This window comes from Ambystoma mexicanum, chromosome 13 (genome assembly GCF_040938575.1).
Source record: "Ambystoma mexicanum isolate Mex_15411 chromosome 13, UKY_AmexF1_1, whole genome shotgun sequence".
Lineage (NCBI taxonomy): Eukaryota > Metazoa > Chordata > Amphibia > Caudata > Ambystomatidae > Ambystoma > Ambystoma mexicanum.
This window is the reverse complement of record NC_090938.1, coordinates 805,811,893-805,837,181: the sequence shown is the minus strand read 5'-3', so window position 1 is coordinate 805,837,181 and position 25,289 is coordinate 805,811,893. Positions and strand designations below refer to the sequence as shown.

Here is a 25,289-nt window from a genome sequence, read left to right as displayed (position 1 = left end):
TGCCCACCCTCTATTAAGTGCACCTTCTCTCCATTGAATGGACAACCCTTCACCCCATTGGCGTTCCACTGAGAACAGAGTTATCATCCAACACCACCAGCTCAGTCAATGCCACCTTCCATTCAGTGCAGAGCAACCTTCACACAAGCTACGCTCTGTACCACCCGTTAATCCACCACCAGCCAATTTTATGCATGTGGACGTTGCTTAAGAATGCTTCATGCCCTGGAATACAGAGTCGCAATGAAAGTGCATGCCAAGAGGTACAAGTCTGTGCTAGATCCGCTCTTTAATGTTCAGAAAGCAACTCGAAGGGTTAAAACAAGAGAGAGAAACGGAATCATGCAGCAACAGCAGCAGAAGAATTGCACAAATCAAAACAGATCATCCTCATCTTTTATACAATCAAAATACAATGTGTAAAACCCTGGAGGGAGGTGTGGGAGGTTACACCCTGGAGAACAAGCAGACAAGTTACTCTGAGATCTGAAAAAAGGGCAATTAAACCTCCCCAAAACTCATCCCTTCCCTCAACTGTGGCAGTCAGAGGGCAGCCTCAGACCGCCACGGACCAGCCGCCCGGCAGAGAATCCAAAAAATAGAAGGGATTTATTTAACAGTATTGTCTCTGCATCCTAAAATACTCTCAATTGCTCTCCTGCCTGAACCCAGAGTGCACTCTCACGTTACACATCCAACACCCAATACAGAATTCATAAATACACAACCTGGCTGTTAAGTGAGAAGGGTCAGCTGAGGAGCCTGCGCAAAGAGAATCCTGCCTCACTTCATTCCCATGTACATCGCTCCATATGTCGTGTCGACAACAATGAAGCCCTGTGAGCACCAACCATGCAGTGTTGTTCAGAGCACCCTCCAGTAGTTTATGGATACTCCTGTAGCCCAGAAGCAGACAACCAGCTATTTCACATTCGTTGAAGACCAACTTTACAAATTGATTATTACACCTGCACTGCAACTGGGACGAGTCTTAGAAAGTGGACTGTAAAACCTGCTTGCATTTGAAAGGGATTAATTATCTTTGGAAGGAAATTGGTGCAACGTTAATGTAAGTAACATGTGCATTTTAGACAAAAACAATTACTTTTTTTTCCATTACTGTTCACAAAAGTAGCCCTCAAACCTTTACATGGAAGAGTAACAATACATTGCTTACCTGCTTCGTGTTTTACAAACACTGCTAATGAAGTTGACAGTTAAAAAAGTGAAACATTTTTCGAGACTGTTCCTGGACCCACTTAGCAGGTGTTAAGATGTTGTGAACATGTGTCCCGAAAGACTAGAACTCATTAATTTAACTAGTGCAATGCCCCTGGGAGAGGGGCCACTGGAGGCAGCCACCAGAAGTACGTCTCACCCATCAATGCCCACAGGTACCCGTGGTGGGGTTCCTGCCTCGCATGAGTGCTTAAGATTCAAGCTGCTATGGGCCGTTAGTTGCTGAAACAGGCACGGTGTACAAGTGAGGCATGTAAAGTACAAAAAAAAGACAAGCTGCACAATGCGAGGAAGAAACGAGTGAAGACTTAGAAGAAAGCTCTGCTATTCCCAAGAGACACATCCATTCATCAACCAAATACTGCAGACTTGTGAGGCAGTCTCCTCCCTGTGAACCACCCTCCCACAGTCAAGCGAGTGCTACTATGGAACTTTAAAAATCACCCACGGCTTTGTGAAGGCTGGGGGAAGGAGGAGTTAAGAAGGTGCGCAGTCCATGGCAGCATCAATCCTTCACCCAATGCAGCCCTCGGAAAAGCGGCCAACGTGGGACCACAGAGCACTGAACAAGGCGAAAGGATCCAGAAGTAGGTTAGGTGAAGCCAAACTCCCTCACTACACACAATGAAGAATGTTCCTCTGTACACAAAACTCCAGAGTACCTAGTGGACACTCCCTCCTGCGGAAACAAAAATGTATCATCCATCCAAATGGATGAAATGTAATTAGGCCTTTATAGGTCAAGATCCACTGGGACCCAGGGGAGGAGACCTAGCTTTGTCACCCTCAGTTGTCCTCGCTAGCCCATACCTGATAAAATTATAATGAGTAAAAAACGGAAACTAAAAAAAGTCTCCACAACCTCACTCTTACATCTCCCAACAAAAATAATGGATACGTCCATCTGACCACATTCCTGCCTCTTAAGGGGACTGAGGTGAGAGTTAGGACAACAATGTAGGCCCACTCCTACAAGACCATGTTCAAATGAGGAGGGTTGAGAAGAGACTTCAAACAGTAAAATGATTGTACTGATCCATTAACATTCAGGGATATTACAGAGCAAGCATTTAAAATACAGCATCCCTGCCCCTCAGTTCACATGACATTTCCTTCTTGCACACCAGGGAGAGGTGCATCCCACCAAGAGGAGAAAAAAGAAATCATCAAGATTAAAAAAAAAAAAACTCATGTAGAAGGAAAGAAGTTACTTTAGCCAGTAACAATATAAATGCAAAAGTGGGGGTGAGGCTGGCAAGGGCCTTGTCAGCACGTTTCCAATGGGGGGCAGGGGGGTGGTGGTGTCAAGAGGTGCATAATGATTTCAGCAACGCTTACCCCTTTATCACTCCCTTGTTTCCCGTGATACTTGGGGTAGTTGGACCATGCTGAGTCAACTCCTGTTGAGAAACTGGGCAGCCAAGGCTAACCCCAGAGAAATTCCTATTTTGGTAAAGGAGACAGAGCCAAGAGAAGCAGGGCTGGGTGTGTGTACCGTTCAATTGCTGCCAGTGGGGAGTTGGCTGCGGAGGGTGTGAAAGCTGCAGGGATGGTGGATTGCTTCGTCAAATCCCTTCCAGAGCCCAAAGCTGGTTGGGAAGGTCGAAAAACAAGGGTTGGTGAATGTAGTGCTCAATTTCTTCTAGAGAAGAAAGATAGTTGGGAAGGTCAAGAAAACAAGGACGTGGTTATATCTGTGAATAGCTCAGAGAGGGGAGGATTGCACAAGACACCAGAGTTTGGTGCATGTGCATTTCATTAATTCCTATATATAAAATATATGGGGTAACTCCTAGCCGGAAGAGTTTGGGATGCGCATAGAGCCCTTGGTCGTAACAACGTGGACCAGGAGAACACCACTTCTGCTTGTTCCGGATAAAATCAAAGCTCTCAGTAGATAAGCCTAGATGCAACTCTGAAGTTAACGGTAAGCACATAACAAATGGGGACAGAGGAAGACAAAACTAGACCAAAGGCCAGGAGGGCAAGATGAGAGCCAGAAGAACAAGGAACCACAAAGGTTTACAGTGGCAGTAGTATTGTTACAAGATGGTAATGAACAGGGAGAAAGTGGATGGAACAAGATATGAGGTAGCTGGGGGAACAGGGGATGTGATTGAGTGGAGATTACTGAAGGAGAAAATACAAAAGAAAAAAGCAAAGGAGACTTGACACTAGCATTCATTTGTGGCAACAGGTTGCCTGATTGATGGGATCGAGGTGAGAGATTGGATGATTTACAGGGTGGTAGAGATATTAGGCCACTGGATAATGTGACTGGGTTTTGAAGATGCAATTGATTATGGTTTAAGACATGAAAACAGTGAGATGAGAAGTGAAGGAGGCCAATCAGAGTAGGAAGAAACAGTGGGGTGGGAAAAAAGATTGTGGCAGCAGGTCCACCCCAACGTCCCTTGATGGCAACATCTGAACACTCGGTTCAGAACTACACCCGAACAGTTCATCCTAAAATACAAGAAATACCATTTAGAATCTCTACTCCCTCCAGCCGTGACCTTCCATTTATTTCAGGACTTCCACTGTGACCCGTTTTCTGTATGGGCTCCCAACAGCCTGCCACTATGGCTTTCCTTTCACTTTTGAATACCCTTCATTGTATAGGCTTGACCATCCAATACTGAGCAGGGATCTTTGCAGCAGCTCATACAGCCCTACTGTTTCGGCCTCTTCCTAACTGTGGCTGTTCATCCCCATCTTGAATTGTGGACTCAATAGAGAGATTAGTCCAGCGATCCAGTACGATTGCCTGGAGCGGTCCATGCACTCTTTTTGCATGGACTGCTACAGGCATTAGCCCATAGTACAGCTATGGATTCTAATATTTCCATATGGAACTTAGTGGGGCACACCAGCCATATATCCATAAATATGGATTTAATTACAACTGTTAATTAATCAGATTTTCTGGGAGCCTCTGCAGCAGTTTATACACATACCAAAGTATAGACAAGCTCAAGCCATTAGTCTACAATGTCTATGTATGGACCGCCGGCAGCCATCAGTCCATATCTTCCGTAGATACGGACCCTACTGCCTCGTCTCCCTCTTCTGTTGACAGCACCCCATCTACTGTTGGAGCTTATGAGCGTGCACCAGGGAGGAAAGAAGAAGGGCACTGGAGGAACTTTAAAGCCTTGCTGTGATGTGCCATAGTGCCCCTTCCTTCAGTATCCTGGCAAGGCCTGTAAGAGTCTGTCCTGATGGCTCAAGGACATCCTTGCACCAGGCACACAACTTGAGAACTTAAACAGCTGCGCAAAGTGCTGTATTCTGCAGTCCTTGTGAGAACTCAGTCAAATGCGGCGTGCCTCATCCCCGTGTGCAACATCTTAGTCTTGTACGTAGTCTTCTAATTAAGGCCCGGTGATGTGTGCCTTGAAGTCTCTGCCTGGTGAGGACGAGGCAAGTCTTTAGTCTATGAGTAGCATCTCTCAAAGAGCCTCTACTGGTCCGCTATGAGGCATCTCTGAGCATCACCGAGTCCCTGCGTTTCCATTTTGGCAGCCAGAGTGTGAGAAATGCATGCAGAGAAAATGCTTTCCTCTTCATAAAAGGGTGCATGTGGCAAGAGTTGAGGGAGGAAGCTTCTGTTCTCGACTCCTTGCTGCGGCGGAGTCCCCCCTTCCATCTTCAGGAAAGCTGGTGTGGCGCCTCAAGCATTTCCATCAAGAAGGTGTCAATCGGGGTGTCCCCAATCAGCTTGAAGAAAAACAGGTGCTCCAGACACTTGAGACCAATGGAGCGGAGAGCTGGAAGACGGAGCAGCAGCTTTGCAAACCTAGAGCCGAGGAGAGACAAAGAGAGTTCAGTGACCCAGTGTGGAAGGACACAATACAGTTGACAGGTTGACGAATCCAGAAACAGCCTTCAGACGATCACCACCATAGAGCCTACACCAGTGCCCACCTAGGAAACACCAATGCGCGAGACACAGATCTAATTATTCAACAAAACCTCAAACACAAGCAAAAGCAAAAGAGGGCCTCTGTAGAACAAATGACAATTTTGGGCATCCCAAAATAAGGGTGTTTAAGTGTTCAAAAGTAGGTTAAAGCCTTTCAACACTCTTGCTGCAGTCACCATCAAAGGATGTCAAAGAAAAGAAACAAGAGGCCAATGCAAGGACATGTGCCATGCAACAGGTTATGCAACACGGAGGACCACAAGAACAATGCAGAAATTGAGGACAAGGAACAAGTTACTTACCTGTAACTGTTGTTCTCCAGCATGGGTCTGGCATGGATTCACATGCTCATGAATATTCCCCGTCGTCAGGCTGGGAATCCTCGGTAAAGAAAAAACCAGTATCAGTTTCGTTTCTGATCTGTCTTTCGTAGTAATAACCAATCACTGGTCTCTGCGTCATACTGACCACAGCCAATGACTGCCCTCTACCTAAGCACCGCCTCTGGCAGCCATCTTCAGATTTGGAAGCACGTGAAGTGGCAGTATGACCAAGTGAAGAGCCGCAGAGGGGTAGGCGGGAGGGTTCGCATGTGAATCCATGCCAGACCCATGCTGGAGAACAACAGTTACAGGTAAGTAACTTGTTCCTTCTCCAGCATGGGGTCTGGCATGGATTCACATGCTCATGAATAAAGAATACATAGCAGTACACACATGCACAACCACGGGAGGTGGCAAAGGCTCAACATTAAGCATCACATCAACTCAACATTAAGCATCTTACCTCCTCACCAGGCTCACCTCAGGCGAACAGGTTGCGCAGCACTGCTTGGCCGACCCTGGACTCCTCCCTGGAATCCCGGTCGACGCAGTAGAATTTCGTGAAGGTGTGCGTCGACCTCCACGTAGCAGCCCTGCATATGTCCAGCAGGGGCACACCAGATAGGAACGCCGTGGTAGCTGCGATCGCTCTGGTGGAATGGGCTCTCGGACGGCCAGGCAGCGGTCGGTTTGCCAACCGGTGACAGTACATGATACAGCCGGAGAGCCATCTGGAGATGGAAGCCTTCGAGAGAGCCTTCCCCTGATTGACAGGTCCAAAGTTCACAAAGAGTTGTGACGTCTTCCGAAAACCTTTCGTGCGGTCCACGTAGAACTTCAGCGCTCTAGCTACATCCAGCGAGTGCAAAGTCCTCTCAGCCGGCGACGAAGGCGACGGGAAGAACACAGGTAACACCAAGGGTTCGTTGAGATGAAAGTCCGACGGTACCTTGGGCATGAAGGAGGGGTGCGTCCTGAGCACTACCCTCGTGTCGTGGAAAGTCAAGTACGGGGCCTTGCAGGAAAGGGCCTGGATCTCTCCCACTCGTCGTGCGGAGGTGATGGCCACGAGAAAAGCTGTTTTCCACGATAGAAACTTCAACGGGGCCGAGTGCAGAGGCTCGAACGGAGGTCCCATGAGCTTGGTCAGCACCACGTTGAGCTCCCACGCCGGGGCCGGAGCCTTCACCGGCGGGAACGATCTGAACAGTCCCTTCATGAACTCTTTCACCAGACGATGAGACCACAAGGACGTCCGGCCCGTGGTTCTGGTGTATCGGGAGATCGCAGCAAGATGAATCTTGATGGACGCGTGTGCCAGACCAGCTTTGGCCAGCGTCAGCAGGTACGGCAGTACTTGGGGAGCCGTAATCCGTAGAGGGTTAATCTTCTGTGCGTGGCACCAGACAGAGAACCTCTTCCATTTGTGCCCGTAGCATTTAAGAGTCGAGGACGCCCTGGCCTTTGCAAGAACCTCTCTGCAATCGGCCGGTATGTCGTATCCTCCAAACTCTAGCGCTGCAGGAGCCAGGCCTGCAAGTTCAGCGACTTCGGGTCGTGGTGGAGGATGGCGCCTCCTTCCCTGGAGAGTAGATCCGCGTCCGCCGGCAGCTTGATTGGCGGGGACGCCGACAAGTCCAGAAGGTCCGGGAACCATATCTGCCTCGGCCACGCAGGTGCGACGAGGATCATCCTGCACCGTGACCTCTTGAGCTGGTTGACGAGCCGGATTAGCAGAGGCAAGGGAGGGAACGCGTAGAGGAACAGGCCCTCCCAGGGGAACGAGAAAGCATCGCCCATGCTCCTCGTCTGGGGAAACCTGCTGGCGAACCTCCGGCACTTGGTGTTCGTCGCCGTCGCGAACAGGTCGATCTGGGGTGTGCCCCACCGTCGGAAGAGGCGATCCACCAGATCCTGCCGTAGTTCCCACTCGTGGCACGAGCGCAGCTCCCTGCTGAGTGAGTCGGCGATGGTGTTTTTTATCCCTGCCAGATGAAACGGCACCAGAAGAATCCCTTGGGCGACGGCCCAATGCCACAGGTCCTGCGCCTCCTTGGACAGCGCTGGGGACCTGGTTCCGCCCTGTTTCCTGATGTAAAACATGGTGGTGGTGTTGTCGGTGAAGATCCTCACCACCTTGCCCTTGAGGGACGGAAGGAAGGACCGGAGGGCCCAAAACACTGCACGGAGCTCCAGGACGTTGATATGCAGGGACTTCTCCGTCGGGAGCCAGAGTCCCCTTGCGTGCAGATTTTGGGTGTGCGCTCCCCACCCTTCTAGGGAGGCATCCGTGGTCACAGTCACCTGGTGGGCTGGGGTCTGGAAGTCCATGCCCGCCGTCAGATGCGCGCGGGTGCCCCACCACCGTATCGCTCGTCGGAAACTCTCGTCGAGCTTGATCCTTTCCTCGAAGCTGCCCGTCGTCTGGATCCAGCGCGCATCCAGGAATTCTTGCAACGGGCGCATCCGGAGCCTGCACATGGGAATGAGGTAGATGCAGGAAGACATCATCCCGAGGAGGGACTTGATGGACCTCACCTTGGCCGCGTCGGCCACCAACATCCGTTGCACCTTGCCCAAGATGGTCCTGGTCCTCTCCTCCGACGGGGAGGCCAGAAGGGACACTGTGTCGAGCCTCGCTCCCAGAAACAGTGCGACTTGCGCGGGCACCAGGTGGGATTTGGCGTAGTTCACGGAGAATCCCAGGTCCGTGAGGAGTTGGACGGTCCTTGCCGTGTGGACCACGGCGAGCTCCCTCGTCTTGGCGCGGACGAGCCAGTCGTCCAGGTAGGGGTAGACGTGAATCCCCTCGCGGCGCAGCTGCGCCGCCACCGGTGCGAGGCACTTGGTGAAAACCCTGGGTGCCGACCGTAGTCCGAAGGGAAGGGCTTTGAACTGGTAATGACGCCCTTGGACCACGAATCTGAGGAATTTTCGGTGCCCCTTTAGGATGGGGATGTGGAAGTAGGCATCCTCCAAGTCCAACGACGATAGGAAGTCTCCTTCCTCCAGCTGACCCAGGACGTGCTGGAGGGTGACCATCCGGAACTTCTGCGCCTTGATGAACTTGTTCAGGCGTCGCAGGTCCAGGATGGGGCGCCATCCTCCCGTCTTCTTCTTCACGAGGAAGTATCGCGAGTAGACTCCGGAGCCCCGAAGCCTCTTTGGGACGAGTTCGATGGCGCCCTTTCTGAGCATCGCCTTTACCTCCAGGAGAAGTTGAGGGACGTGAAGTTCTTTCCTGGCCACGGGGGGGACGCGCGGGCACCTTCTTTGAAACTCCAGCGCGTGGCCCCGGGCCAGGGCGTCCAGCACCCAACGGTCGGTGGAGATGGACTCCCACACGCTGACGAAGCCCGCCAGCCGGCCTCCCACCGGGGTGCTTCGGTGGGGGCCCGACCCCACGGCCGGTTCAATCCTGCTTGGACGCGGCCTTGCCGCCTTGGCCTCCTTGGCGACGACGGCGGGGTCCGCCAGACTTGCCTCGTCCTCTGTAGGCCTCTTGCGACGACGAGCGGGCCGCTTGACGGTAGGAAGCGAAACCGCCGCCGGAACCTTTGGAGGCGCCCTTGCCTCCGCCGCTCCGAAAGGGCGTCCGCCGTTGCTGCAGTACTCCAAGGGCCCGGGCCGTCTCAGTATCCGCCTTGATGGCCTGAAGGGAATCGTCCACTGTCTTCCCAAACAGGTTGTTCCCGTCGAAGGGCATGTCCAGGACCCTGGTCTGGACGTCCTGCCGAAAGTCCGTAGCCTTGAGCCATCCACGACGTCGAAGGCAAACGCCGTTGCCCAGCTGGCGGAACCCAGTGTCGGCGATGTCCGTCGCCACGGTGATGGCGTGGTCCGAGGCCACCTCACCTTCCTGCAGGATCTCAAGGGCCTCCGCCCTCTTGTCGTCCGGCAGAAAATCCAGCAGGGGAGCTATCTTGTACCAGAGTTCCCTGTCGTAGCGGGCCACGATCGCCAAGGCGTTGGCCGCTTTAATCGTCGTCGCCGCCGACGAGATGACTCTACGTCCCATGGCATCCAATTTCTTTCCCTCGCCGTCCGGCGGGGAAGTCGACGTGGAGGCCGCACCCCCCCCCGCTTTCTTCCTGGCTGCCGCGGAGACGACGGAGTCCGGGGTAGGCTGCGCCCGGAGGCATAGGGGGGCCGAGTCCGGGACCCGGTACTTTTTCTCGTACCGGTCTCTTTTCGCTGGCGTCGTGGAAGGGTTCTTGAGGAGGGAAAGGCCCTCATCCCAAATGTCGTCCAACAGAGGCACTGCGAGGACCGTCTTCCTCTTGGCCTCGCGCCGTTGGTAAAGGAAGCCTTCCTTTTTCTTCTCCTCAGGGCAGAGTTGGAAAAGCTCGGATGCCCTGGCGATCATTGAGTGGAACGATCCAACCTCGTCGGGAGGAGAAGCCCTGGTGGGAGGCGACGACGGAAAATCCTCGTCGTATGCCTCGTCGTCCGTACCCGTCGCTGCCGTGTCAGTCCCCGTATCATCCCCTCGGGTGGACGGGGAGGAGGGCTGGACGGGGCGCGACGGTTGAAAAGGAGGCGGTGGATGGATCCTTCTTTTCTTGGTAGGGGGAACACCAGAAGGTCCCGGTTCTGGATCCCCCGACGGGAGAGGTTCCTCCGTCGGTAACGGTAGTCTCGTCCTTATCTCGGAGCATAAGGACTGTATAGCCAACAAAATGGCCGCTGAGTTGTCTTGCGGCGCTGGCAGAGGGGAATCCGACGGGCGAGCAGGGGCCCCGTCGGTATCCTCGACGATGTCGTCGTCGTCACCTGCGTCGGGGCCCATTCCGACGGGCTGGTCTTGTTCCACGCCTAGGCCGTGGCTTAAGACCTCGATCAGCTCCTCTTCTGAGGTTGAGGCCGAATCTACGACGACGCCCTGCCCCCCCTTCTTCTTGCCCACGGAGGGTTTCACGGGGGTCCTATCGATGGGCACAAAAGAAGACTCCCTCCGAGGAGGCAGGGAGATTCTAGGCCCCGAGGCCGCCACCACTGGTGCAGCCTCCACAGGCTGGGCCAGGGCCGCCGCGACCGTTTCGATAGAGGGCTTGGTCGAATGGATCAAGGCCTTCACCACCTTAGGTGCGCTCACCGCCTTATCCTTGAGGGAGGGGGCACTGCCACGCTCCTCCTCTGCCTTAGAGCTCGACCGGGGCCTCTCCAGGAGCTTCGCCGGGTGCTCGGCCTTCCTCTTACCCGACCCAGAGCGTTGGCTCGTGGTTGATGGTGCCGGGGAGGGTGCGCCCTGCCTGGCGCCCGTAGAGCCCGACCGTTCGGCGCTCCCGGTGCCAGCGGACTCGCGGTGCTTGGCCTTATGTTGGGCCCCCGTCGCCGGGGCGCCCTCAAAGGTCTTAGAAGACCGCTCAGATTTCTTCTTCTTCTCGCCAGACGGGCTCTTACCCTCCAGCCAGCTGGCGAGACGTTGATGGCGGTCCTTCATGGTCCGTTCCGACATGTTGCCGCAAAACGCACAGTCCTTCTCCACGTGCGTCTTGTCCCCATGAAGGCAGTAAAGGCAGAAAGAGTGTTCGTCCTCCTTGAAGACGTTCTGCAGCTGGCATCCAGGGCAGGCCCTGAACAGCTTTCCGGGCGTCGAGCTTCCCTTCTCCTGGGCCATCTCCGAGACCGGGCCTGAGAAGCTTCTGGAGTGTAGCTCGACGAATCTTCACCCTTGAGGGGCACAGATGAATCCGACACGGGTCCCCGTTGATCGGATGTAGGATCGGTGGAGCTTGAGGCTCTTTTGACCGAAAGAATCGAAGTTTTTGTGAAAAAAGCGCGAAAAAATAGCACTAACGCTCGAGAGCAATAGCACGAGGATCCCAACACATGAACGTGCGGTAAAAATCTGAAGATGGCTGCCAGAGGCGGTGCTTAGGTAGAGGGCAGTCATTGGCTGTGGTCAGTATGACGCAGAGACCAGTGATTGGTTATTACTACGAAAGACAGATCAGAAACGAAACTGATACTGGTTTTTTCTTTACCGAGGATTCCCAGCCTGACGACGGGGAATATTCATGAGCATGTGAATCCATGCCAGACCCCATGCTGGAGAACTACAACAGCTATTCCAGGAAGGAATACCGGATGGAAATCGGTAATTGTGTGGAATAATTGGAGCCATTAAAATCGAAGAAATGGTTCATTATTACAGGAAGAAGTGACGAGTGCACGTTGATGATCTGGATAAAGACAACAGTCAAATAAGGAGGATGCTATTAGGAGAATTTTTCTGAAGTCCAACTAAGGGCTTAGTAAAACCAGTCAACTGAGGCAGTACAAAGCTTTACTCTTACTAGAAGGCTGTACCACCAGAGTTCAGGGTAGCATAGACAGAACAGCCAGGCTTATCCTATTAGGAGGGAAGGGCTGTAGAATCAGTACATAGAAATTATAATGCATCTTCAGGTTATTACCTAGGGAATATACGGCAGTTAGACTGAGCAGTCGAGATTTCCACTCCCACCCAACATGTACACCCTGCCTTTAATCATATGCATGTCAGGCACCCTACTCACACACTATCGCAGGCCAGGTACAGACAGCCACGAGTACAACAGCAGCCTTAACTCCAACACCTTGGACTTCTTGCCCAGTCCACTCCAACTCACCACGGCCACAGCCATGATCCCCACCATACTGCACGCCAGACTACACAGACTCAGGAACTGAACTCACCCCATGAACCTTACCTCCTTTCCCTCTTCTATCTCACACAGAAATACTCACTTAGGATCCAGGACCATCCTTAGGGCCAACACCAGCCACTTCTGCCTAACACTAGCATTAGCAGCACAAAGGTGCGCCATCTGGGTCCCATCCACAATATCGCCAAACTATCCTCCTCGTCTCCTAAATTAGAAACCACAGAGCCTACTAACAACCAACCCCTTCACTACACATGCGCTCTACTCAATGTTCAATCGCTTAATGCCCATGCGCTAGAAGTCAATGATCTCATCACCAACCAAGATTTAGACATAATTGCCATCACTGAAACCTGGCTCCTCCGGCCCAGCCATCACAATCGCACTGCCCAAAGGTTACTCTATCCTCAGACAGGACAGGTTAGCCAAAACAGGAGGAGGAGTAGCCCTAATATTCAAAGAAAGCATATCTATCAGACCTATACCCGACCAGGAAGAAGGAAAGGTAGACATCTTATCTGCCAAAATAGCCCTATCACCAAAATGTACCATAAATGTACATGTGGTTTACCGCCCATCAGGAACTCCATTAGACTTCATAGGACAATTTACCCACCTTCTGGGAAACAAACTAAAAAAAATCTACTAAAACGCTACTCCTAGGATACATCAACCTAGGATTCAACGACGCCAACGACAAAAACGCCACTTCCTTCACAAAGGACCTTAGGAACCTTGGCTTCTCGCAGAAAGTCACTTTGCGCACACACACGCAAAAGGTTGCATTTTAGATTGGATTATAGACCACAATTGTGACACTAACTTGGTCTCCAATACGGCCCTCCCATGGAGAGACGACAACTGCCTACAATTTACCATCCCCATAACGCCATGCGCCAAGCTCATCACACCAGCACCGGCTGCAGTAGCCAGAAGTGCAAAAAAACTCCCTGCAGAGAACATCAGTGCATATCTCAATCTCCAATGCCTAGCGCCACCATTCTCACCTGACCCAGTCATACTAGCAGAATTATTCAAAGACACACTGACTAGCGCCATTAACAGTCGCCCCATTAGAAAACAAAAAAGAAAAAAAATCTTTCCACTCCAATTCATGGTTCACAGAAGGAGCTCCTAAACCTGCGCAAGTCCAAACGACAAGCGCTAAAAACCTGGCAGGCCAAACCATGTGACACCACCAAGGATATCTATCGAACCATCCCAAAAAAATACAAAGACTCCATATTCAAAGCCAAATCAGAATCCTACAACAGTATTTCCTCAGCCAACTCACAATCTAAAGAACTCTTTACTATCTTTAAAGAATTAACAATACCTCCCACCTGCACGGACGAAATCGTTAGCGATGAAGCCTGGTGCTACAGTATACAAGCTGCCATGCTAAAAAAAATTGATCTCCTCCAAAACAAAATCTCTGACCACTACAAAGCCTTACCCAAACAGAAGCAAACAACACAATCGCACAGGTAACAACCCTCCTAAATTCTCCTCCTCTGAAATATCAGAGGTAGATGTTTTAGACATACTAAAACATCTCAAACCAACAACTATGCAAGGGTGATGTATGCCCCCCAAAATCATTAAAGAATGCGCTGAGCAACTCGCTCATCTAATTACCGCCTTCATAAACACCTCATTCAAAACAGGTATAGTCCCCAACTGCCTCAAAGAGGCCTGGGTACGTCCACTCCTAAAAAAAAAAAAAACACTCTAGACCCCTCTCAACCTAATAATTACAGACCAGCTACAACCGTCCCATTTCTTCTTAAAATACTAGATAAGGCTGCCCACAGGCAAATCCAACTGTACCTCGAAACCTACTCTATCCTTGGGAAGAGACAATCGGGGTTCTGCAAAGAACACGGAACGGAAACCGCCTTACTAGATCTGAAAAACCAAATCACCTCCATCCTCGACAAGGGAACGCATGCCTTACTCCTGCTCTTAGATCTCTCAGCAGCGTTTGATCTCGTAGACCATAACACCCTCACCAACCACCTCACGAACGCAGCACACTTCTCCAAGCACACAGCAACATGGATCACTTCCTTCCTAGAAGGCAGAGCTATGAAAGTGTTCTCCAACATAGCTAACACTGAACCCACTGTCAGCCACTCTCTGATAAGCTGGACACACTTGGGATCACATACACAAACTATGCTGATGATACCCAGGCGCTCCTCCCCCTCACCGGGAGCTATCTCCAAGACGCTGTTCCCTTCAACAAATTTACTCCACAATACAAGCCTGGATGGCCACTAATGGATTATGCCTCAACGGGGATAAAACTGAAATCCTCATCCTCGGTCAAAAACCCACGCTAGCCAAACTAGGTCCGACTTATCAAAACTTCTGCATTGACAACTGTGTCATTCCAGTCCTATCCTCAGTCAAAACACTCGGAGTCCACATTGATGCTACACTATCTATGAATAAACAAGTTAGCGCCAATGTATCGGCCTCCGCCCCGAGTACCAAACTGATTAATGCCAAAGCCGTTTCTAACAAAAGAGACCTGCCTCTCCTTTGTGAGAGCCACCATAGGAGGCAAACTGGACTATTGCAATTCCCTCCTAGTGGGTACTTAAAAGAAAACCTAGCCAGACTCCAAACCACTCAAAACAACGCCCTCATAGCAGCTCTCAGTATTCCTAAAAGAGAACACATCTCTCAAGCAAGAAAAAACGCTCACTGGCTACCAGTCAAAGAGCGAATCACTTAAGATTCTCTCCACCGCACACAAATGCATCAACCTAACCACACCCTCCTACTTAGCAGACACACTAGTCAGAACACAATCCACTAGACCCATGAGATCAGAGTACACCAACCAACTCACAGTACCACGAATTACCAGGGTCAAGGCAGGAGGAGTTGGATTCCCCCCATCTGGCACCCAAGCTCTGGAACATGCTACCCACATCTCTCAAAGCTGAAACCTCCCTCCAGGCATTCTGCAATAAGCTAAAAACGACTCTCTTCAATTAGCTGCCAGCTCACTGTATGCATGTATGTGTCTGCTCACTGTATGCATCTGCTCACAGCTCTGCACACCACACTCACTGCTCAAGCGCCACAAGGCCACCTCTCGTTAGATATGCTTACATGAATACTGTAACTAAGACATGAACTTCTACTGTAACCAGCGCCACTATGCCTACGGACTCCAGTGCGCATCATGCCTGTATGTGCTTACATGACCACTGTAACTAAGATAAGAACATCTACTGTAACCAGCGCCACAATGCCCACGGGCTGCTGTGCGTTTAACAAATGTGAATAGATAGATAAATAAATACAAGTGGTCCAAATAAACACTGAAACACTATGTATTGTAAAAAATAAATGGTTTACTTAAATACAAGTAGGACCAGATAAATCTTGGGAAAAATAAGTAATAGCACACATCATGTAAACACATTATAGAAAAACACAACGCTATGCTTGAAGGTACACAGACCAAAACATAGCCTCATTTGGAACATCTAACTGGAGTTCAAGGGAAGTAAAACCAATAGTTACTTTTTAGATTACTTTCAGAAATATAAAAGAGTAGTAGACCCTAGCAGTTGTACCGTGACACTCGGCAAGTAATCACTTGGTAAACCAACTGGACAATACACTTTTTGTGAATAGTCGAACACTTAATCTAGGTACAATAAAAACCTATAATAATAATAATAACTTCTTTTGTGATAACCCACAGGTATACTAGATGAGTAAAACCTAAGGATGTAATATTCTATTACAGGTGCTTTTGAGATCAACAGAAACAAGGTTTGGCAGAGAAAGTCACTGATCCACAGCGCTTGTATATCACATCAAAATTTTGAAAAGAAAGTACAAGGATGCAGGTATCTGGGAGGTGTGGTTATACTGCCAGTATAGAACCACTAGGAGATTTCAAGAAAACCAAGAGTGTCCCAGTCTCTCTGCGCCAAGGAAGTGTACAGATTGATGAGTGATTTCAATTGAATTTATTGGAAGCACGGAATGAAGCCGGACACGTGTTTCGAGCTGACAACAGCTCTTCTTCAGAGGCTTAGAATACAGAAATGATATGCAAAGTGTGTTAGTTATTCACAAACAAGAGTCAAATCATAGAATATACAATGTGAGAGCAAGGTGGCATAACAACCAAGAACACCAGGGGTGGAAAAGAGCAGGTGAAGGTGTAACCAAGATTAACACGATGTACAATACATAACAAACATAAATAATTTTAAACACCACAGATTGTTGAATTCCATGAGTTGAAGCACGTTTGCAAGCAAACAGATAAAAAAAGAAATAATTGCACAAATTTAGAATCAATATCTGACTAACAGCGCAATCAAGACCCATATGATCTAGAGTCTCATCAATAAAAGACTCGACCCACAGAACTATATAGCAAAAAATTACCTTTAATTTCAGCTAATAAACTTCACTGATTAAATTTCGGACATTGCCAGAATTAATTCTGCAATAAAGCCCAAAGTGCAAATTACAATTAAGAAAGCAGCCAAAAAGACAAAACTTGCCAAGATAACAAAAAAGGATTATAAGCATACCTCAAATTGCCTCACGATTGCGGAAAGGCTGAGTTCAACCGAACCGAAAGAAAAGGGAAATAAAGAAAAAGAAAGGGTCAAAGTGAAAGTCCATGATTACCAACGTATGGTAGAATTGTCACACAGCTTTATCTCGTGCTTTGGCATATTTATGGCTCACCAATGTGGAATTAACGTTTATCTGGAGTTAACCAGTCATTAAATGAAAAGGCTACTTTTTTTACTTTAAGCATACGTTGGTAATCATGGACTTTTCACTTTGACCCTTTCTTTTTCTTATAATCCTTTTTTGTTATTGTAATTTGCACTTTGGGCTTTATTGCACAATTAATTCTGGCAGTGTCCGAAATTTAATCAGTGAAGTTTATTAGCTGAAATTAAAGGTAATTTTTTGCTGTATAGTTCTGTGGGTCAAGTCTTTTATTGATAAAACTCTAGATTATATGGGTCTTGATTGCTATGTTAGTCAGATATGGATTCTAAATTTGTGCAATTATTTCTTTTGTATCTGTTTCCTTGCAAACGTGCTTCAACTCATGGAATTCGACAATCTGTGCTATTTAACCTTATTTATTTGTGTAAATCTTGGTTACACCTTGCCCTGCTCTTTTCCACCCCTTGTGTTCTTGGTTGTTATGCCACCTTGCTCTCACATTGTATATTCTATGATTTGACTCTTGTTTGTGAATAACTACACTTTGCATATAATTTCTGTATTCTAAGCCTCTGAAGAAGAGCGGTTGTCAGCTCGAAACACACTTCAGGCTTCATTCCGTACTTCGAATAAAATCAATTGAAAGCACTCATCAATCTGTACACTTCCTTGGCGCAGAGAGACTGGGACACTCTTGGTTTGCTTTTGAGAACAGTAAAACACAGATCGAGATAAGCAAAAAATCTTGTAACTTATTTTAGGATGGCAAACAGCTACCTCAAGGTAAGTAAAACCTATACACTTTTTAAAAAGGAGCTATCTTTTTTTAAAACACTTTATTTAACTTACAAAGAGATACAACAGTATGCTTCCACGTTTCAGAACAAAGCATTGTACAGGTATATTGACAATCAGAAGCGGACAACCAGGTAAATAAATGGTTTACATTGCTACATCCCCACCACTCATTATTCCCTTTATTAATCGGGTACAGACGAAAACCTCCCCACACATCTCTTGGTCGATTAGTAAGGGGCAGAAAGCTGGAGTACAATTCTTCGTTATGTGCCCAGGGTCATATCACATACCCACTCCTCAATCGTGAGGGCGGGGGGCTTTACTCTTCCACCGTAGCAATATAGCATGCTTAGAAAGCAACAGTCCTATGTTTATAAGCTTACGCTTCAACACGTTCATTTTATTTACATAGCCCAATATACATATTGTATGTTCCCATCTAACAGGCTGATCCACCATTTCTTCCAATACATCGCATACCCTACCCCAGTACACAGAGAGTGCCCCACAAGACAATATCATATGCATCAGGTCAGCGTCCTTGCTCGCGCATCTAGGGCACCTCCCCTCTGCTGTTACATACATTTTCTTCAAGTGGGCCGGGTGAGATGCACTCTTGTCAGTATTTCAAAGTGAATCAACCTGTAACTTGAAATGAGTGATACTTGTTTGTTAAGCCTACATAGTTGCAACCAGTGTGTTTCCCTGAAAGTGACACTCAGGTCAGTCTCCCGCCCTCCCTTGGTATCTGGCAGTTGCACCCAATTTATATAGCACTGAGGAGTTTTATTTTTCACTGTACTAGGGGAGATCACATAATTCAGGCACTGGTGTGATGGAGGTTCTTGCGGGAACCCGCTCCACACGGACGCCACCGTTGAGCAGAGTCTGAGGTATTGTGGTTTTTCTATCGGAGTGTCCTTACGTGTGCCTTAACCTGATCCCAGGTCACAGACAGACTATCTTGGTATAGGTCTCCGAATTGTGTTATACCTGCACCACACTGCGTTTCGCGACGGGTCCAGGTAAGGTGCATCCCAGATAGGCATACCCGGGCTGTACATTACAGTGTTTTGGGGTTGTTGAACTAGTCTGGACCATGCCTCCTGCGTAGCCAGCACTGGGTCTAAATGGTTGCCGTTACCCCACCTCCCCTTGGCTACATGCAGTAGTGCATTCGTTCCCTTCCCCCGTTTCTCCAAGTCAACATAGGATGTATGTGGGCCGCCCTCCGTCCAATGCATCGCATAGTATGCTTGTGCTGCTATATAATACAATTTGTAGTCTGGAGCTGATAATCCCCCTCGCTCAGATGGCAGTGTGAGACGGTTCCAACTGACCCTTACGCTACCCTTCCACACAAAAGCAGAGCTTGCTCCGGTTATCTATGTGAAAAATTATCTTCCTGGCCATAATGGTATTGTGCTAAAGACAGAACAGCTTGGGCAGTAGGATCATCTTCACTAGCGCTCGAGTTTGGCACAAAGTGAGGTGACCAATGTGTCATAACTAAGGATACGCACCAGATTAGCAGAACGCGCCATCTCTACCCCTAAATATCGCACCTGTTGAGGCATCCACCGTAGTCCGAACAGATTATTAGGCACCTACGTGCCGTCAGTTAATGGAAATATTTTGGACTTATTAGCACTAAAACTGAGACTGGAGTATTTCCCAAACTCCTGAACGTCAAGTAATACCCTCTACAGATATTTCCCGGGGTTCCTCACAAACATCAGCGATGGAAATACAAGCCCTTGCGCGTCATGCCCTCATAAAATCCACCAGTGGTTCTATTACCAGCGCGAATAGCAGGGAGGAAGTCGACATCCTTGCCTGGTGCTTCCTGCCAGTGTCGGCACCGACGACAATACCCGGTTCATGCACTCTCTAAGGTACGGCTGCATGTACAGGAGTTGCACCCACCTAATAAAATGTGGGCCAAATCCATAGTTATGGAGCACCCTGAAAAGAAATGGCCATTATACAGTGTCAAAAGCGTTCTGCATGTCTAGAAACATGGCTACCCCTTCAGCATCTTTAGGGATCCTTGCCAGTATATTATGAGCTCGGGGGCAACATGCTCGCCTTGGAAGCAAGACACAGAGCACCACAGGTTCGATCCCCAGGTCCGCGATTCGAAACCTCTGGGTATTAAGCATGTTATAAATAACCTATCATATATATCATATATATCATAAAACCGCTGTATGTTTGATGCCGATCTCCCCTGTACAAAACCCGCCTGGTCCTCATGCACCATTTAGGGCATCAACGGATTAAGCCGAGAGGCTAATATCTTTGCAAATATCTTCACGTCCGTGTTGATAAGGGATAGCAGTCGATACGACGCGCAGTCTTCAGGTGGCTTCCCAGGTTTCAACAATAGGGTTATGACCGCTTCTCACAGAGTTCCTGGTAGGATACCAGATTCCAGGGCTTCAGTCCATACCGATAGGAGGCGAAGGGCCAATGTTTCCATGAATTCTTTATAGAATTCCACACCCAGCCCGTCCGAGTCTGTGGCCATCCCGCCCCCTCACACCCGGGCAGGTTCTTTATCACCTTTATCATCTTACAGAGCGTCATGGGTTTCCAGTGCATTGGGTGCGTCCGTCGAGAGAAGTGTGTAGGTATTTTGGCCAGATATTCATCTATTTCACTGCTTGTGGCTACGCTTTGGGGTGAGTAGAGGTCATTATACCCAGCTGACCTCATCAACCTTAGGGACCACCACTCCATCTTGTATGGTCATGCACAGGATGGTCGAATTACCCCTTCTGCTGCATACCTTAGGTGCTAGTAGCTTTCCAGGCCTCTCTTGTTTCCCATATCTGCGTGCCTTCGCCAGTCTATCATAATAGCACAATTCTCTGTCTTCTGCTTCTCAGTAATCGTCTAACTGGGTTTTAATTTCAGCATTAATATGTGATGATGGGTCCCTCGCATAATCTGTCTGTAGTTTTGTTATGGTGTCCTCTTGCCTCTTAAGTTCCCGCCTAATATCGCAGAGTACCCCAAATTCGGAAGACATTGCCACTCACTGCATGTAAATTTTAAATGGCTGCCATAAGCCAGCTTGCTTGCTGACTGATCCCTCATTAATCTCAAAGAAATCAGTAACATGCTGCGCCATGTTTGCCCTAAACACTGGACCTACCAAAGATGTGGATTTGAAACACCATTGCATTCTCTGGGGAGCGCTTTCTGGGATATCCAGCACTATTAACACATGAGTTTGATAGTGTTCTAGGCAGTATTTGGGCTTCTGTCGTCCAACTCAGGACCCTATGTGACGTTAACCAGAGATCTATACGGGAGTGCATGTTGTGCATCGACAAGTAGAACGTAAAGGCCCTCTGAGTGCCATGCAATGAGCGCCGCGTGTCCCTCAGGTCCAAGTCTATAATGTGTGTGTGTGTATTGTGCATGCTGCACTCGTGAGGGGTCTATTCACAGTTGACCTGCGGTATAGGTTTGTGTAGAGTATGGTATTGAAATCCCCACCACAGATCAATTGTGCAGTCCGGTATTTGGCACATTTATGAAACACTTCATCATAGAATTCGGAATCATCCATGTTAAACAGTAGCACTTCAGCGCTCCCCAGTTTCCCATGCAGAAGCACATACCTGCCACAACCATCACTTTCCGCTGAGTAATGTGTGAACGGGAGCGACCTGTGAACCAGTATCCTGTCCCCCCCCGCGCCCTAGTTGAATATGCGCCCTAGTTGAATAAGAAGTATAGTAGCGCTGCTCCCCGCAACCATGGGCAATCTTACGCGCTTGTTGCTCCAAGAGGCGAGTTTCTTGCAAAAGCAATATCTTGGCCCCTTGTCTGTTTACGTATGCCATCACCTTACGTATCTTCATGGGTATGCCCGAGTCCCTTACATTCCAGCTCAGTAACTTCACCTGAGTGGGACCATTCTTAGTAGTCAAAAGTTTCAACAGTCCCGTACTTGCTTTCAATTTGGCCCGGGCATGTTGTACCTAATTTGTTCATTTTTTATAACTCCCCCCCCCCCCCACCAACTGCCCCCAGATTCACACTCCCCTCCCTCATAGTACCTCAAACTTAGACTATGTTCCCCCCTTCCCCCAATCACCCTCCCCACTCTAAACTGTATTTAACAAAACTGTGCACCCGCATTGGGGGAGACTGCTTCCGTGGTGTTTGGAGACCTGGGTACGCAACTTAAGAGCCGTGCTACCGCCTAGCCACTATGGACACCTTAATCACAAGTTCCTTAATCACATTATGAATTTACTGAATGAATGATGTACAAGGTACATTACAACTTCACATTAGAGAATCAGCACAGGCGTAGTACACATTTCGCTGCACTCACCACGCCACATATGTCCAAGTTCGTATCTCGAGGCAGAACCAAGAACACAAGTTCTGCTGTCGTTACACCTGTTTGGTGACCTTGAAGGTACTTCACGTGCTATCTATGTAGTCACTCCTCTTCTTCGGCTGGCTGCTTGTCGGGTAGGGCGATGTTGGCGTCCACAAATGAAGCCGCTTGCTCAGAGAACGTGAAATAGCTTTTATTCTTGAACTGCATGAAGAGGAGAGCTATGTACAACATAGCATAGGGTATTGTTCGTTCCCTCAACAGCTTCTTAACCCCGAAGAGTGCGCGCCTTCTCCTGTTGGACTGCCAAAGTGTAGTCCAGAAAGATGCAGATCGCATTAGAGCCCATTCTCAAATCTTGTTTTTCTCTTACTGCCTTCAAAACCATGTCCCTGTCCCTATAGTTCACAAGCTGTGCTATTATCGGCCAGGGGAACATGCCTGGTTTAGGTCTTGCTGCCAGCGTTCGGTGTGCTCGCTCAACTACAAACATTTGGAACCAGCCGGGATCCCCCAGCAGGTCTTTCAATAGTGCCTCAACTGCCAGCTCCATGGGTCCCTTCAGGGCATCCTCGGACACACCCACAATACGAATATTATTCTGCCGTGACCTTGCCTCCAGGTCTTCACACTTCATTTTGATGGTGCCCAAGTCTTTCGCCATAGCGGTCACTGTGTTCTGTAGCGCTTCTATGGCATCATCCGCAGTGCCTATTGCGATTTCTGCCTCTGATGCATTGTGTGGCTTTTTCCAGTTGGGCCCATATCTTGGCGACGTTGATAGTGATGCCATCTAACTTGTCGCTAATGGAAGCAAATCCTTGCTGCATGATGGTCATAACTCCTTGCAGATCAGTGGGCAGTGATGGCAGGTTTGTCATTGCCACTTTTTGCCCGTTAGCTTCTTCGCTTCCAGTATCTGTGGGTTTAGAGGTGGTTTAGCGAATTTGTCGATGGCGCCACTCTTCTTGGATGATGCGCCTTTGGGCATTATACTGCAGCACTTAGGCAATTGCACAGCATCCAGTCGCGCCTTGAAACACTTGTGTATAGGCGCATTATTAATGCAGTTTCATCATATACTGTAGTATGGAAGAGTCTGGGGGCTTTTCTAGCCTCCCACTAGCCCACCTTATGGGTGTCCGTATTAGGTCAAAGAGTGTGCTAGTTGACATCAGCACAGTTGCAAAACGAACTCTGCAATGCTTCCCAGTAGTCTATGCCTTGGCGCAGCCTTGTAGTCGGTTTATGTTGCACTGTGCGGGCCAGGGGGCAAACATTCACCCCTTGTTGCAGGATGTGGAGGCCAATGGAGGGTATGAGCAAGGCCTTAGATTGGAGACCTTTGTCCCGAAGATGTAACTAAAAGCACTGTTGGCGCGAAAGTCACTGCGCACCTCTCTCTCCTGAGCTTAATGAGGATTTCCAGCGCATGTCCCTTCCTCTCCACCCGGGCCCACGGGTCAGGAATGGGCAGAACATCAGGTAAGTAGTGCTTTATGGTAGCTGGGGAGACGCGCAGAGAAAATACTGTGGCGTATAGATTGCGGGCACGTACCCGTTAATACGAGAGTTGTTGGTGTGAGCCTGCAGTGCTCAAACGTTGTGGGGCTTTCCTTCCGGGAAGCGTAAGGCAAGACCAGGTTCTTCATTTTGATTTGTCAAGGGGCTCAGTTCCCTGGTGCAATTGGAAGCCCTCAGCGGCCGCCCTCACCTACTTCCTCAGTGGCTGCATTATCACGGCGGGCATGTGTGATGTCCGTATGCTGTTGAGTTCTAAGATTAGAGTGCACACAGTATATCCCACTGCAAGGTTGATTGTGGAGTCGTGATGACTACCGCACAGCGTATAAATACTAGTTCTTCAGGCGATTTCTGTGGTCTGCGTTCACCACGTGCAAGCGCGTGCTATGGCGGCGCTGAGCTGGGTAAAGTCATCGGCTCTTTTCATCGCCAAATACAGAAGTGTTAGACCTGTCCAGGTAAGCGGTTCAGGATGCGCTCCTCCCCCATTTACCACGATGCGGGAGGCTTGGCACCGAGGCAAACACCGGGATCCGTGCCGCCCGCTTCGACTGTGCCGGATCAGTGTAGGTCTGCGGTCCGGGATCTGTGGCGTCCTCACCTTGTCATGGAGTGCGGGCAGCAAACACCAGATATACAGTAGGGTGACGGAGCCCCGATCGGGACTGCCTATGTGCCTTGGGCCTTTGCTATGGGCCTTTTCAGCTCATCCGCAACGTCCTCTGGAAGCTGTCTGGCCCGCAGATGCAGGAGGAGCCCATGCGGCCAGCATGTCGTCTCACAGAAACCAATGCAGACTTATTCTGGACAGGCTAACAGTAAGTCAGGGGAAGCAAGACCCAGTGGGGAAACTTATACACCTACTCTCTGAAGCAAATAGTGAGTGAAGCCAACAGCATTACTTTTGGGAAAGAGGCACAGCCAATTTACAGGGGAGTAAAATAATCACTTCCTATTAGAATGGCAAAACAGTTTCTAAGGAAAGAAAGATGTGACATACATTTCAGAATGGCTCAACATTTCTAAGGTAAGTAATAACTTTTGTATCTGTTCACTCTCAGAGTTAGTTACCAACCATCTTCTTTTGCAAATAAGTAACGTTTAAGCACGTATTATCTTTTCTAGGCAAAAGGCCCAATCATCAGAAGTCTTTGCCTTATTCTTGGAGCATGAGTGTTTTCAGTGGTAGAAGGGGGGGTCACTAGTGTCTAGTGTCCACCAGGCAAGTCAGGATAGGTTCTTAAGTAGCAAAAGTCAGAGTTCCTAAGGAAGACTGTTAGAACAAATAAGTACTTTACTTCTGGAGTTCGTGGAGGGTCCAAGAGATTCCGAGACACCGTAGGAGGATTCCAGCAGATGCCTGGGTGAACTGGACGAGAGGCCTCCCAATAACAGAAAACACCCCAAAAACTACACAGGAATCACAAGAGGCTTAAGGTAAGTAAATACCCAAGCCAGAACATTACCTCAGCACAGAAGCTTTTGCAGCAGGAGAACTTCAGGATCTGTAGCCAAAAATCCAGTCGTTGAATTCCTTCATTAAGAAGACGGGACACTGGAAGGACTTTTGCAGCAAGGATCACAGGGAAGGATCTAGGCAAGTTTTTCCCCTCACGGCTGGATGCCGCTCTGGATTTGGCGACTTTTTCAGGCACACAGAAGACAGAATATCGCTGGTCAGATTCTCGTTGTTTGCAAGGTCTAGCACTCTGGTGAGGGGACTTTTCAGACTGGAATCG

At 49.0% G+C, this 25,289-nt stretch overlaps 1 protein-coding gene across 4 annotated transcripts in view; it reads right to left on the bottom strand.

Moving 5' to 3' along the window:
* Positions 1-270: 270 nt before the first annotated feature.
* Positions 271-25,289, bottom strand: part of RXRB (retinoid X receptor beta) — a 243,543-nt gene continuing 218,524 nt past the window's right edge. For all 4 annotated transcript variants that reach the window (XM_069635247.1, XM_069635246.1, XM_069635248.1 and 1 more), the window contains one exon: positions 271-5,038. In XM_069635247.1, coding sequence (XP_069491348.1) covers positions 4,891-5,038 — 148 coding nt within the window. In that variant the 3' untranslated portion in view covers positions 271-4,890. The remainder of the gene's footprint in view (positions 5,039-25,289) is intronic.